This window comes from Thunnus maccoyii, chromosome 14 (assembly GCF_910596095.1).
Source record: "Thunnus maccoyii chromosome 14, fThuMac1.1, whole genome shotgun sequence".
In the NCBI taxonomy this organism is placed as follows: Eukaryota; Metazoa; Chordata; class Actinopteri; order Scombriformes; family Scombridae; genus Thunnus; species Thunnus maccoyii.
Genome location: NC_056546.1, coordinates 22,767,001 through 22,782,558, shown reverse-complemented (window position 1 = coordinate 22,782,558; position 15,558 = coordinate 22,767,001). Strand labels below are relative to the sequence as shown.

The window sequence follows — 15,558 nt, the reverse complement described above, 5'->3', positions numbered from 1 at the left end:
CACCTTAGATCGACAAGAGAGAGCACAAGAAACAGAAAACCTGCTGAGGACAGATGATATTGTTTGACATAATGTCGTGATGCCAAGTGGATTTGTCAACACTGTATCCGCATAGCATAAATTGACAAGATTAAAGCCATGGGTTCTTTCTGAAACTGATACGGTTTATATGGTTGACCTTAGCATTGGGGCTCGACAGCACAAATTGGTATCGAGTATCAAATCTGAATTTTTTAAAAACATTCATCAAATCGATGTCAGTTGAACTTTTCTAAAGAATTTTTTGGCCATTGCTTGCCTTTGTTTGACAGTCGACAGTTTGGCTTTCACCGCAGCGTTGGTCTTGTGAAGAGAAAAAATATACATAGTACTTGTGATTGTGATGGTGAAATGAACCAGTGTGATTCAACCAGATTAAACAATGCATGTTTGAAAAGGCCTTAACAAACTGTCCTTGGGAAGTGCACACATCAGCTTACAGATACCCCCTTTCCATCAACATAAACCTAGTTCTAGTTCTGGGCTGGTGCTGGTGCCAGTTTGCAGTTGGTTCAACTTGCAAACTTAAGACCTGGTTTGTTTTTCCATGAGGTAGAGAGTGAAGTCATTACATAATTGTATACACCTCTGGTTTCCAAGCAACGCTGACGCTAACTTCAAGCACTTCACACCCCAACATAGTAGGTGGCAGTTATGGCTGGTTGCCACTCATCATTAAATGGAAAAAAGAAGAAGAATTTCAAGCACAACAACAAGGGCGGATTACACACACACAGCTTTACAGTTTGTTTGTGTTCAAAATCGCATACTTAAGTACTGCCTACCACATACTCAATCAGTATGTACTGCATACTGCCTACTAAATGAACAATTAAGTATGTCATTACCAGCAGACTGTTCACATTGACGTATACTCAAGCAAGACAGTCATGTGACTGCATCATATGACTGTATCACATGGCTAACGGCCGGTCTCACCTGGCCAGTGGCTCCTCACATCTCCGAAAAGATTGCCAAATGTTTCCAAACAGGCGTTATTTGGATAAACTGACCACATATTGGGGATCTAAATGGTTACTTTCTCACCTGAAAAAATATTAAAACTTAATAAAGTGACATTAACAACTTTTAGCCCGGCTCAAAATCTCTACCATTGCGGAGTCTGAAAAGACGCAATGCATTTTCGCTTTGGTTGATCACGGTTATCCTGCCCCCACCACCTGACATAAGCAGTTCTTTATTCTAGACCAGCAAAGTGTTGGTGCCTCTCTGGAACCAGTTTTCCTGGCTGAGAGCTGGTTCTTTGGCTGTCAAAATGCAAAGAACTGGTACAAGATTAGGCACTGGCTCCAAACCGGCCACCAAACTGCCTTGGTGGTAACAGACACATTAAATAGCCAAGTCTCATTTTGGAAGGTTATTTACAAAATTTATTTTGATTAGCTACAATTGACAAAATCTAATGCCGGCAATGTCTGTATTTCAGCCCACAAAAGTGATGATGAGCACTGCCTAAAGTGAGAAGCCTGCTTCCTAAATTCATTGTCTACTGTTTTCAGCTCATTAAGGAGTGCACGGGCAGATAAAAGATTGAATAAGAGATTCATTAGCCTTCGGGTTTAGTCAGTCCAAACCGGATGTGTCTGTACAATGAGCCCAAATATATGTCCCATTCTGAAGCTGCCTGTATGTTGTCATCTAGTTATTTGTTACAGAGAGCATCACAGGCTTTGCATTTTCTCTTGCATCCATGAACTCACTTTAAGTGGACCTATTATGCTTTTCCTTATTTTCAGTCATATATATAATGTTACATGCCTGATGTTCATATTAAATGTGGCTAAAGTGTCAAATAACAAGGTAAACGTATGTAGAAGTTATCCCTGTGAGCAAAAAGCACAGGCTTCAGACTGCTCTGAATGCTCGATTTCCAGCGTTTTTTCTACTTTAAGCCTGAGAGGGCGTCGGCTTTATATGGTCATCTGCTCCACGCACAGTCCACAAGTTCACTGCTCCGCTAACATTATGCATTTTTCCATTGTTTTGGGGGTAGTCACGCCGAACCATGACTCAAGTTGAGCTGGCAGGCTGTTAGTGTTTTTCCATTATGCAGCACTGCAAAATAAAATAAGTATAGTTTACCTGTTGGAGGTGTGCTTGTCGTTTACAGCTCTTCATCAAACATCATCATCATTGTGGCTGTTTCTGCTTGTACTATTCCTCCCTGCATTATTTCTAACTGATCCACTGAACAAAGAGCTTCAAATATCTCCATATGTGACCGTTTTTTAGCACCGCTAACAAAGCTCTGCTAATTCAGTGAGGAAGACGTTACATTTCCAAGAAATTTCTTTACAATAAAAGTCTCCTGTTATTTAGTTATTTAAAAGCTTTTGAAGCAGTAAAGCAGGAAATGTTGGGTTTACATTGGCGGTAACTTTACAGTTCTCTGATACGGCTGCCCCTCAGCAGGCTTCTGGAAAGCTGGCCAATCAGAAGAGAGTGGACTCATCAGGAGGCAGCTAAGACTGCCTGTTAGAGACAGAGGCTGAACTGAGGAGCTGCATAAAGGACCAGTGTAAGATAAATAAGGAGCTCTTTTTAACTGTGAATCATGCAAAGCTACTCTAGAAATAAATTACAGAGCTGGAAATGAGCATAATAAGTCCCTTTTAAGTTTATCCCAGGATGAAGCAGCACTAGCCATCCGTAAGAATGAGACAGAAAGAATAAATAAAAACTGAGTCATGTGTGAGTCCAAACTATGAAGCTGCAAATGCATGGTTCTTAAACAGAGAGCTACACTGACCCACTTCTCCGTTAACAGAGTGCCAAGTCTCACCGTCGACTGGTAACGTTACAGCACAGTCTGCTGCAGTTTCTAACTTGTTTAAACATTAAGTTACCCGTTTTATTTACCGGCAACATGTCGCACAATATCATCACAACCACCGCCATGACCGACCAGGCGTCAGGCTCAGACGGCGTCCTGAACACGGGCTACACCCATACATCCCAGGTCTGCTCAAGATTGGATAGATGGTGAGTCGGTCCAGCCCAAAATATATATAACACGGAGTTAACACATCAGGATGTTTTCAACCGGTTACATGCAGTTTACCTGAAACCAGCTGATTTTACCTTTTAAGGAAAAGTAAAACCCATTGATTGCTACAAATCACTATTAAAATTACACAAGAGTTGATATTTGCTATATAAGTAAAGTGCTTTTTGATTACACTAAAAAAGATTTAGGAAATTAAAAAACATTATAGGTGAAAAATAGGCTGGGAAAGTACTTTGTGGTACCCACCAGGGTTTATCTGCACCACTGACAAATATTTTATCAGTATTTTACTTTGAGTTTACTTCAATGAACTTAAAAGTTCACCATGTAGTTTGAAATCCAAATACTGTGTTCATGTTTTATGTTTTGTATGAATAATGTTTTATTATGAACATACAATTGAATTTTCCATTAAAGAAAAGTTACAAAAATTGTTTATGCAATTGGCCAAGAAATTGCAATCAGTGCATCTCTAGTTTTCTATGATGGTGACACATACCAGACCAAACAAACCACTTGCTATAAAATACAGATATGCACAAGCCACATGCATATACCACACCAACACATGCACATACACAAAACAGTCTCTCCTGCATGGCGTCAGTCTGCGTTTACACATTTTTTTTAAATTCCAGAGGCAGTGAAAGCCCTGTGTGTTCAGCAGCACCACAGCCCCCATCTGCACCACAGGAAGTCAACAGCCAAACAGCCGCCAGCCTTCTCCTGCCCCGGCTGTTGTCCAGACCCTCAGGGAGACCGCAGCCTTTGCCCTTTATTGTGACCACACACACACAGAATGCCGGGACCCCTGACCACATAGTTCACAGTAAGGAAAGACAGGACCATGTCCCTCTGCCTGGGTCCTAACCTGGATGAGGACAGCAGCAGTGGAAGCTTCAAAGTATGGAACAGGGAGGACCCAGTGGAGATCCCCATCCGCTGTGACGTAACGCCAGGAGGAAACAACCACAACAAAACATCTATTTCCTCTGCTATCTGCCACAGGAGGGGCAGCCAGGGACCATTGTCAATTGTCAGACACAACACGGGCATTTTTTTCTGTCATCACTTGCCAGATAAGGACAGGAAACACTGTCCTGTGCTCCCCTATCAACATAGCTGTTAGCTTGCTGCACCTGCACAGAGAAGCCTATTGTGTTAGTGTGTATTATGTTTGTCCTCTGCGGGGATCGACCAATGGGGGTTTTTGAGGGCAAATACTGAAATTGTTGACTGACGCTGTAATAGCTGATACTATAAACGATAAATGGAACTAAAATAATATCTGCCAAGAATCATTTTTACTGGCCAAAGAATTTATTTTTAGTGTCATTTCTGGGTTTTCTAAGGGAACTGGTTAGTGGAGGTGGTGCCTAATATATATTCCATTAGAAAAATTTAAATTCTTCTGTTGTTAGAGGCACTCTTAATTTCAGGTGAGGTACATCACATCCATTAAATGCTGCTGGAAACTGTAATAACAGCTACAGTGTCATCTCAAAACTTGTTCACTCACACAATTAAGCAAGTTAGTTCATTGTTATTGTCTCAAAAAAATTGCCAACCAGTGAACTTTTCTCCAAACTTGGTGTTTGCCAGTTGGTGTTTCCAACAGATAGCCAGTATCTTTATACTGGACCATTTTCATAAAAAAAAAAAATAAAAAAAATTCCTAAAAATACAATGATCAAGTTCACCCCCTCAAGACATTTATTCTTGTCAGAGTGGAAAATCCTTTTAAAACAGCTTTTAGCCCATGCAGCATTAAAATTCTCCATGGAAACCCCAAATAAACATTTTCATGCCTCAACCGGCAAGAGTGGTATTGATGAAGTGTACTGTACAACACACATAATAGAAAGGAGGTACACGGCAATAACTGTCTGCATCATCCTTCCTCATAAAAAGGTACAGTAGTGTGAAAGGATGGACGGAATAATTCAAGACAAACAGGAAGCACCTTCCTGTGGCAGATGTTACTGGACTTACCTATGACCTTTTGTAGCACTAATGAAAACAACTCACCAAACAAACCTGAAATAGCACCTCATTGTACAAGATTTCAAAAGTTCTGGAGGCGCTTTGGTCAGAAATGGACACAGGAAACAAGCCAGAATGCTGTTATTAAGCAAGGAGCCAGACCTCTTTATGTCGGTACAGACTTTGGAGAGAGAGACAATGTGTTTGGATATAAAAACAACCAAAACTTATCCATGCAGAAAACCTATCCCGTCTGCCTCCGCTGCGCTATCCCTCTGTCAGAGCAGCTTAGAAAAACATTGAAGTCTGGTTTGACTCAAAGGAAGGTTCAGAAAGGAGGATGAGGGTTTATAAAGGGATTCAGTCATTTGCATAGTTTGTGAAACTGGAACGAACAAAGTGAAACGGAGCAGAGGAAGGTGAAACAGAGTGCGAGTAAAGCAGCAACAGAGGGGGAACAAGACAGAGCTGGGGAGGCTGGTGAGGTTGTTTAACATAATTAAAACCACAGAAAAATAACCATGCTGGCTGCGTAATGAGCTTCTCTCTCTGCTGTGGTAATTACTGTCTGCTAATACAGAACAATGCAGACCATAATGTGCTAATGTTGCTGGGTGTACAGGCTGCAGGAGAGGAGATGTGTATTCCTCAAACATGGCTGTGTAACAGATCTGGGGTCAGCTGAGGTTTCACTTTGTGATTATGTAGCCAATAAATAAATCTACTGAACGACTGGCTTCACTGTTGAGGCTGATTACAGAGCAAAGAGCAAGAAAGCATTTAGTTGTTCCTCAAGTTCACAAACTAGCTGGTTAGGTAGCTGGTACATGAGCAAACATTCTCTAAAATAGGAACATTATGACATAAATTTGATCTGTTTAGACTTCTCACTAGCAAAATGAATGAAAATTAAAAGACAAAAAAAAAAACGCACCACAAACACCAGTGATGATCAAAGCTGAGAGAACAAGGACCCACTGTGATGAAATAAGGATTTACGAGCACCTTTAAATGTATTTTGTGCAAAATAGAAAGGAAACATGAGAAAAAAAACCACAAGAGAAGATAATAAGTTTAACATATTTTCTTTTTGAGATGTAAATGACCTGTTTAAGAAAGAGGACGCTTTTTTTCCACAAGACCAGACACACAGATGCAATAATTCAGACCAACTGCCACGTTTCGTGCAAAGAATCTGACCAGTTTGGCCCATCAATTTGCACGCACAGTAAAGTCCAAAACCCAAACAAGGCTTTGTCTTTTTTCTGTTAGTGATCCCAGAAATGCAAACGTCAAAAAAAAAAAGGGGGGAAAAACCTACAAACGTTTGTTGCCTCACCAAGTATATTGACCACTCGAGTGTAAACGTAGCATAAAAGTAGCCACTTGGTTTTTACTTGAAAGACAGTGAAGCTCAGCGTGGGTGTTAGAAAAATTGAACCTCGACGTCTGAAGCCAGCGGAGCGAAAGACTGAGACGGAGATGATTTTTATATGAGTCTACAGAGACTAGTAACAGTTACAGAACAGACACTGGATGATCCTCACATCCACAAGTACAGATATACTGGGAGGTCTCTGGGCCATCCCTGCTCGTCAATCACCTTTCTTTCTCCGGAGCTGCTGGCTAAAAACAAAGAAATCAGCAAACGAGACGTTCCCAAACTCTGCTCTGAGATATGTTTTCTTAATCCCCGCGTTTCTTTGAGGGACGATTTCAAAGAAACCCTCTCTCAAGATATATTGTTGTGTGGGGGGGGAAAATTCTTTGTGAGCGTGGCTGAAAAGATACAACTGTTCTCCTCCGAAGCCTGGGAGAACACCAGCGGTACTGTGGCACTTGGTTTACATCCAAAATGTATGAGCATGGATTCAAAGGAAGCGGGAAGCTCTAAAACATTCACAGGCTCCCCTGCGCCAAGAGCTGATAGAGCCACCCGCTTTCAGTCATACATTATGCCGGCTCCATCGTGCAGAGTAAATCCCAGCTCCACAGGTTCAGCCAGGTACCGGGACCAGGAGGTTAACGCTGCACAGGCTGACATTGGAGACAGATCTGGCCCTCTGGTGGTCTTTGAGCTCTGCTGTACCTCGCAGCAGAAAAACCAAACACAGCATAATGAGGTGCACTGCAAAAAAACCCCCCCAAAAAAACAACAAAGACAGCAAATAAACAAGCTGAATACAGTAAATCAGCGCAGATAGGAGGACATGCAAACTACTCAAGGTAAATGTATTCTCTCCAAACAACAACTGGGAACTCGGTGTGGTCAGTTGTAGCCAGCTGACCTCATTCATCTTGAGATCAAACAAAGCTCAAGGCCCTTCCCCATTAAAACACCAGCGGCCTTTTCAGCGTGGCGGGGAGGAGCCGAGGGCTGATTGAGAGCTGCCTGGTGTCACTCTGCCTGTGGCCCGTTGCTATGATGAGTTCATTCAGCCCCGGGACACAAAGAGTTAATGGCTGCTGGGATTATGCAATGGCATGCCAGACGCCTTTCTCCTCTCCTGCCCCCCCCCCCCTCTTTTTTCCCTCCTCCCCTTCAAACAGCCTGACGCCAAATTAGGCATTCCTGCACGTTTTCGATCAGATGCGTTTGAATGCAGTAGCAGCTTTGCACATGCTTTGGCAGCAACACGGGAACAAAACAGGGATTTTTGTTTCGCTCCGAAGGCGAGCTTCTTCCCCTCAGCCGGGCCTCACACCTGCCCTGCAGGGGGAATGTTGTCCTAAAGATTTACAGTTGTCTGTGTGGATGATATCTGCAGAGTGTCAGACTAGTGAAAACATCTGTTATTAATCATTTTTAAAAGAAACTTGAAACCACAGGTTATCACCACAGCAGATAAGTGATCCAGCAACAGCAGCTTAAACATGGTCAAGGTTAAAGACGGTCAGAAAATGTCAGTGACCGAATCTGATAAGAGAACAATAATGTCACATTACTGAGGGATCACTGCAACTAAAGACTAGTTACATTACAGCTCAAACTAGAGGTCTGGATGTGTCCAAGTTCTATTCAGTCTGATGGGATTGTGTTTTTATGTGGGTCCAGAGTCTGTGTGTCAATATGTGGAATATGTACTTAATGAGTAGTCAATAAATCAATTAGTTGACTGAGGAAATTCATCTGCAACTATTTGATCATCTTTAAATGATTTTAAAATGCCAAATATTTTATGCTGCCAGCTTCTTAAATATGATGTTTTGCTGCCTTTCTTTGTCTTAAGTGACAAAGCATCTTATTTTTGTATGATCGGGTTTAATTGTATTTGCATGTTCAGATCAGGTCTAACAGTTTTCAGTTCCTTTTCAGACCGGGTCTCTTTTTCTTAAAAATTAAAGTTCTCCACCAGTCAAAAAGTTGTTGTTCTTCTCGTTCCTTCACTTGGATGTTTGAACTTCACTGTGTAGAATGCTGGATGAGCAGAGTTTGACACTAGAAGGCTGTTTCCTGCTGAAACTGGAAAGTTTCTCTGAGCTCATTTAAAATCTGAGTTTAAGGGGCGGGCCTACAAGCAATGATTTGTGACATCATAACTAGTTTAGAGCCAATCGCGGTCCAGTATGCAACTTACACAAGTGTGATGTGGACACTCCAGTGCAGTGAGAACGGACTTTACAGCAGTTAAACTTTTGAGATGAAAATATATTTGCGTATTTATTGATGCTGGATTTTTCAATGAGGGAGAAGGAGGAGAATTTCTCACTAGATAATTGAACTTTTTATTGGAAAAACTATATCAGACATAAATTATGATTCAAAGCATAATATTTTATATGTTTCAAAACATGTGTGGATGGAATCTTAGTAATCTGAATTGTAACGTACAGCATGCTGTTTGAATTATTAGCTGTCTTAAGATATTTATTTGGAAAATAAATGTTTAGATTAGATCATTTGTGTTTTTGCAATACTCCAAAGTGAATTTCAGGACTTAAGCCTCAGTAAATTACAAAGCTCTCGCTGAAGCATGGCGGAAAGTAATTGGAAACGCCATAGAACAAAAATAACCTCTGCTGAGTGTAACACAACAGATTCGGCAGCAGTGGCGGGTCGGGGTGCACGCTAACCACTCCTCCAGGCCAGACAGGAGACAGAGCTGTGCAGGCAGGCACCGAGTCAATAAACAACAGAGATCCTTCCAGACAAGACTGGCAGCCACGAGGTCCAGCAGACCAACTACGGCAGGAAAGAAGGAAAAAGAGAGACAGAGATCTACAAGGCCCGACTCCAATCACAACCACAGAGTCCAGCGCCAGAGACAGCAAAACCACAAACACATGAGCCAACACACATGCACTCTATCACACACACACACACACACACACACACACACACACATACACACAAGCAGAAGTACATGGGTCATTAGGTGCACTGGTGCGGTAATCATCATCTGAAGCGAGAAGTTCGGTTCTCGCGCTCTTTTGTTTATTTGGCTTTATTGATGACACGGAGCCAACGGGGGCCACAGAGGTCAGAGGTCATTATGAACTGTTGTTATTTTCCAGTCTGACTACAAGAGCATCAGAGAGACTCCGTCCCCCTGAGCAGGTATACTCCCTACAGATACTACACAAACACATACCAACATTTAATGTCAGAACTTGGAACATATTACCCGACACAACATCTTATAAGCGTTCTTATCCATCTTGCATTTTTTTTAATCTCACCCTCAGGCTGATGAGAGTGTTGTTTTTGGCAAGCGTTGATCCATAACTTCAAAATGATTCCAATCAACACACTTTAGAAAGTCTGGCAAGAAAACTTAAAATAAAATGAAGTTAAAATGAAGCATTTTTTCCCTGTTGCTCCACCAGTTTTAGTCATAAGAAAAATAAGCGCGGTGAGGATAATTAGAGCGAGAAAGAAGGAGAATGTGTCTCCAAATCCAAACTTATATAGCATTGCTTCTTTCTGTTGCAGCTCTTCTGTTCTCCTGAACCACCTTTGTTGATCTCAAAGAACGGATCTGCCAAATGTGACATCTTTGCTCTATCAAACCAATCCTTTCAAATGTTTCATTAAAAATTTCGAGGATACATCTATGACAGCGTTGCATGTTTCCAGCTTGACCAGATGTGTCTTTTTTCACCCCCCCCCCAGGCTCGTTGCTCCTCCAAAAGATCATTTGACCAGCTTAAGTCCTTGAAGATGGCAGACCGGGATCAGTTTCGAGGTCGTGGGTTAGAGGACGGAGACCAGAGGAGACGATGGCGCATCAATTTCAAAATGACAAGAAGCCCAAATCTGAGACAGTGGGCAGCCATGATTGTAACGTCTGAGTGAGTGCAAGAAGATCCTCCCCTGGGAGAAGAGCCCTCTATAACCCAGTGAGAGCAAACTACACCTACCCACTGTGTGAAAAGTGGACTCTCAAGTTCAAAAGGTTTCACCTAAACCTGAATAAACATGGTCTGATAAATGACCAGAAACAAGAGCCACGGGAGACGTCGTGAATTCCTCCCCGAGTCTCACAACTTGTGCTACCAGTGAGACTTTCCCATGTGCACAAACACTCACTGAGAACCAGATCTTATTATTCACTTCTATTCATCAGGCGTTTTCTGCTCGCTGCTTTGTTTTGTTGTCACGCACAACTCTTCAAGTACAACTAGCTTTGGTCAACCTTGGCACAGCGGTGCCTAATTATAATACTGACCAACATTTCTGCCTTGTATACAGAAAAAGGAGACTGGGGTTACGCTTTAACTAGAGACTTTTTGATCTGGATCCAATTTTCTTCTTTCTGTCATTACTTGTCTACAGAGCTACATGCATCCCATTTATATGCCGACCAATATATAAAAAAAAAAAAACGAGAAATTCTTGTACAGAATGTGAAATATTTGTTTTGAGGTCGCTCTGAAACAGTGTCGCCATCCCATAGTTTGTCTACTGGGCAGCAATTAGAACAGAGTGTGCTCATCGGGAGTTGGGGGGGGGGGGGACTTAAAGAGACAGGAGCTAAAACAGCCTGTTTCAGACAGAGGCGGAACCGAGGGGCTTCGTAAAAGGGTCAGTAGGAGTTAAATGAGGAGTTTTTTTGAACTGTAAGTCATGCAAAGATATTCCAGTAGAGCCCCAGATTATATACATATATAGACCTGGAAATGTGCATAAAGTGTACCCTTTGGTTAAATTTAGTTTTTAAATCACAATTTGCTCTAAATCAGTAAGATTTATTGCCCAGCACTATCAAAAACTATCAAACTAAAAATACCGTATTACTTCCTTTCTCTGCCTTAACAAACATTTAACATTAGAAGGTTACCAGTGCAGGATCAATGATGTAGCTCGTTGTATTGGATTACATTGGATGTAGGACTAGATTCATACAGTACATCCAGCTCCTGTAGCTCTATTGCATCGGCAGCTGTGCATGAAAGATGCCGATCTCATGCTGTGTCTTCTGTATTGTAATCCACTCATATCCATTGAATAAAATCCAACTGTACATTTACATTTGGATGATTGTTGTCCACTCACAGCTGCTCTCCAGAACCCAAGTTCATACAATACAAATGCTGCAGATGAGCTTTATGGATTTTCTAATGGAAGCGGAGGAACCACCACTTGATAAAACACCAGTCGATTCTTGAAGTAAGGAAAGCTGCATAACAATAACAACAACTTCCTGTATCCTGTATACTTCCAACATCCATTTGTTTTGAGAGTAACACATTTATTGCACAAATTCAATAACACACATAAGGTTTAGTTACACTATCTTGTTTTAAAGAAGCCACGGAGAAGCTTCACGAAAAAAAAAAAAAATCAATAAAGTCTGGATTTACTGCTGAAATTCCATCAAAAAATTTGATTGCACACCTCCAAATCACCACGAAGGGAATGTTATTTTTTTGCACATGGATCCAAATTATTAATGCGCCGGGAGACCTGAAATGCAGATCTTCTCCAGCTGCACCAAGAGGGAGCCAGATCAAAGAGGAAGGTCTGAGAAGAGGAGAGCATGTGAGGATGTCACCTTAACACTCCATATCTATCTCAACTCCTCGGCAATAAGCCCAGTCATACTATTTTTGCACGCACATGCCTCAGGTCTGAAATTGCCTTGATGAAGAGGGAAGGGAGGGAGGGAGGGAGGGAGGGAGGGAGGGGATGAAAAACACACAGCAGAAGAGGAGAAGAGGAGAAGAAGGAAGGGGCGGGTGTGATGGGTAGGTGAGAGAGGGAGATGCTGCATTAACATTATGGACATTAACTCCATAAGTGGCTTTCATCTGCTGTGAGAGCTACAAATAGAAACCAGATCGAGAAAACAGAAAAAGCAGAGCGGATCGGCGATACAGAGTTCCTATTGTAAAACCAAAACTGAAAAAAAAAAAAAAAAAAAGATCTGTGTAAATATTTGACCGCAGTAACCAGATCCTGCAGATCAGACAACCCTCCAGAAACCTGGTGTGTTTGGTGTGGAAATAACAGCCGTTTATGGTCATTTGCAAGTGCTTTCACGCGTTCAGAAAGCCCTTTTAAAAATAGGGCGTTTCTAAAGAGGGTTAAAAAAAAAACGGGCTGTCATGACAGTACCTGGCTTGGCTCTATTCATGCATCTTATAAACACAGACCCGTAGCTGCCTCCGTCTCCCCTGCTGCCTGCACACAGAGGACACATTCATTCCAAAGTGGGCACCATGAGGAGACTAGAGAAGGGGGGGGGTGGAGGGGGGGTGGGGGTGAAGCAGACATACTTCAACTTAAAGGAAATTTTCAGCCACTTTGACTATCACGGCTGCTCTGAAGGCAAACATCTGTGTTTCTTCGCTCTTCTGCGTTTCGGTCTGCACTCGGAGTCGAGATAAAACTGACTCCGTTTTGACATGATGAGCGGTGAGTTAATGAGCCTGATCTTTGGCAGGATAAGAGCATTCCTCGCACAATCCGGGAGGGATCTTTGCGTGCCCTCCTTTCCACTCCGCCGCTGAGGTTGTGAACTTCTTAGAGGCTTCGACAATGTGGGAGGGCGTCGCGTCAGGTTCATTTTTTCTCTTTCTCTACCTCTTCTCCTTTCTGGATAACAGTCAACGAGAGGCACAAGCACACCAAACCCCACAGCACAACACCAGTGCTCTCCGCCCCGTGCGTGCCAATGGGAGCCATAAAAGCGTGCCAAGCTAGGGGCTCAGAGAGGCAGTTCAAACATGCAAACAGAGTTATGAATATGATAATCAGAAATGGCGTATCCAATGTGCTATGTGAGGATAGAAGCACTCCTGAGAATACATAATGACATGGCGGGGCTGCTTTCAGTGATAGATGGAAACCTACTATCATGCTGCCATTACGCTGCTTTAAATTAGAAATCCAATTACTGTGCAACTAGAATAATACGCAGACGTTGCTTTAATGTGTAACTGATAAACAAGAGCAGTTTCTTTTAAAGGCTGCATTTTGCCACTTGAGAGCGTTTATAACATTCTCCTCGATTCTCTGGATGAAATTATGCGACATTTTTAAGGCTGGGTTTACTTACAACAGTGGTTTTCAAACTTTTTCACATCAAGGACCCTAAACTGACATAAATGAGACCACAGACCCCCATCTGATACGATTTTTGCTTTTAGATGTTTTATTACAGAAAGTGTATGAAACCCAAAATATTCATACACTCTGTCATCATGTTACTTATGAATGGATTTATAGTGAAAATAAATTATTCCCCTTTTTGGCCCCTGGAGCCCCCTCAAGGACCCACTTTGAAAACCACAGACTTACAGAACTGAAATTGTTGTTCTCCTCCCCCCCAAACCCTCTGAACTGGAGGGGGGTCAGTGAGGAAGGGGGAGGGGTGTACCCCTTTCCCTACTAACACCAAACAAAATGTAGTTTACTTTAAACTACACTTTAAAGAAATTAAAGCACTTATTTGAGACGTTTCATGGGAATTTTACGTGCAACATTAACTTTGACTCTCAGTAGTATTTTTGTTACTACAACGCAGACAGTTAAACAAATAAACCAACTTGAACCAGCAGCAGCAGTCTTTAGAAAAGCGTGCGGGTCAATGTCGGCTCTGTAGTTTTAAGGTTTTTCTCGCTTCACAGCATCTAAAGAAAAAGAAGTGGATGTGTGTTGTGGGTATTAGGTGTGTTGTCGCTTGTTACCAACCTTGGAGGCAGATAATAGCGGCGGCGTACAGCTTATCCACCGGTGGTCTTCTCCTGTTAGTCACCGCGGGGTTTCTCCTGCCTTCCCTCCGCCGGTTCTCACTCTCTCCTGGTAGATCCATGACCGTCCTGGTGCTCGGCAGCCCGCCGGACGGTGTTGTTCTCCGGCTACTGGACAGCCGTGAGTCGAAAGGGAGCGTCACCGTGCGTCACCGTGTGCGTACAGGTAAACTTAACCCCCTCCTCCCCTCCACACGGTTACCTGCGCTGGTCCCCGGAGAGGCCAGACGGCCCGCTCACCTGGTTGTTTTGGAGACTAGCAGGAACAAGGCACACACATGTGGGACGGTCGCTTCGGTTTACAGGCCGGCCAGACGGGAGACTGCGAAGCCCCGCCGAAACTTTGTAGCGGAGTTTAAAGTTCCAGGTGGCCTACAGGACGGAGGGTTAGTATGAATTCAGGCCGCAGAGGTTCATCACAACCCGGTGTGTGTAGCTGCCGCCTGCCTGCGTCCAGAGCCACCGACCGCCGGTCCACTTCAGTCTGCAACCAGAGGGAGTTCCGCTCCGCGCTGTTTCCAAGTTGGCTTCCTCCCACTCGCCTGTGTATCTGTTTTTTTCCCAAGTGTCAAGAGCACAGACACCACACATCACACTTCCTGTTGGAACTTTCAAAATGAATGTGTGTTAAGCCTTTTAGCACAGTGGTTCTCAAGTGGGGTCCGGGGACCCCCAGGGGTCCTTAAGGGGCAAAAAGGGGAATAATTTATTTTCACCATAATTCCATCTATAAGTAACACAATGACCGAGTGTATGAATATTTTGATCATGGGTTTCATACACTTTCTGTAGTAAAACATCTTAAAGCGTCAGTGTCAACGTTAGTCAGTTTAGATGAAAAAGTTTGAGAACGACTATTTTACTTTATCAAACTTTTTTTTTTTTTAATTTAGTTTATCGTCATTTAGTTATTGTTTAGTTGGTTGTTTAATGGGCTTATACCAAAGTTGTTATAGTTAACTAAAACTAAACTAAAATCTAAAACTAGGTGTGAAAAAACATTTTAGTTAACTGAAATAGTAATAAAAACTAGACTTTAGAACAAAACAAAAATAACTGAAACAATACAGTGTACTTATAAAACTAGCCAAAATAAAATAAAAATATACAGAAAATGTCTTTAGTTTTACTCTTTGTCAGTTTGGTCAAATTAACAATAAAAACTAAACTGAGACAAGCAAACCCACTAACTGCAACGAAACTGAATTGAAAACAAAAATTGAAAACAAAATAAAAATAAAAACTAATGAAAAATACAAAACTATAATAACTCTGGCTTTTACTCCTGTGCAGTGTTACAAAGGAAAATCTTA

The 15,558-nt window shown here is 42.2% G+C and overlaps 1 protein-coding gene across 1 annotated transcript in view; it reads right to left on the bottom strand.

The window, feature by feature from the left end:
• Positions 1-14,800, bottom strand: part of ptk7b (protein tyrosine kinase 7b) — a 72,782-nt gene extending 57,982 nt beyond the window's left edge. The window contains exon 1 of the mRNA XM_042432586.1: positions 14,187-14,800. Coding sequence (XP_042288520.1) covers positions 14,187-14,307 — 121 coding nt within the window. The 5' untranslated portion in view covers positions 14,308-14,800. The remainder of the gene's footprint in view (positions 1-14,186) is intronic.
• Between the last annotated feature and the right edge of the window lie 758 nt (positions 14,801-15,558).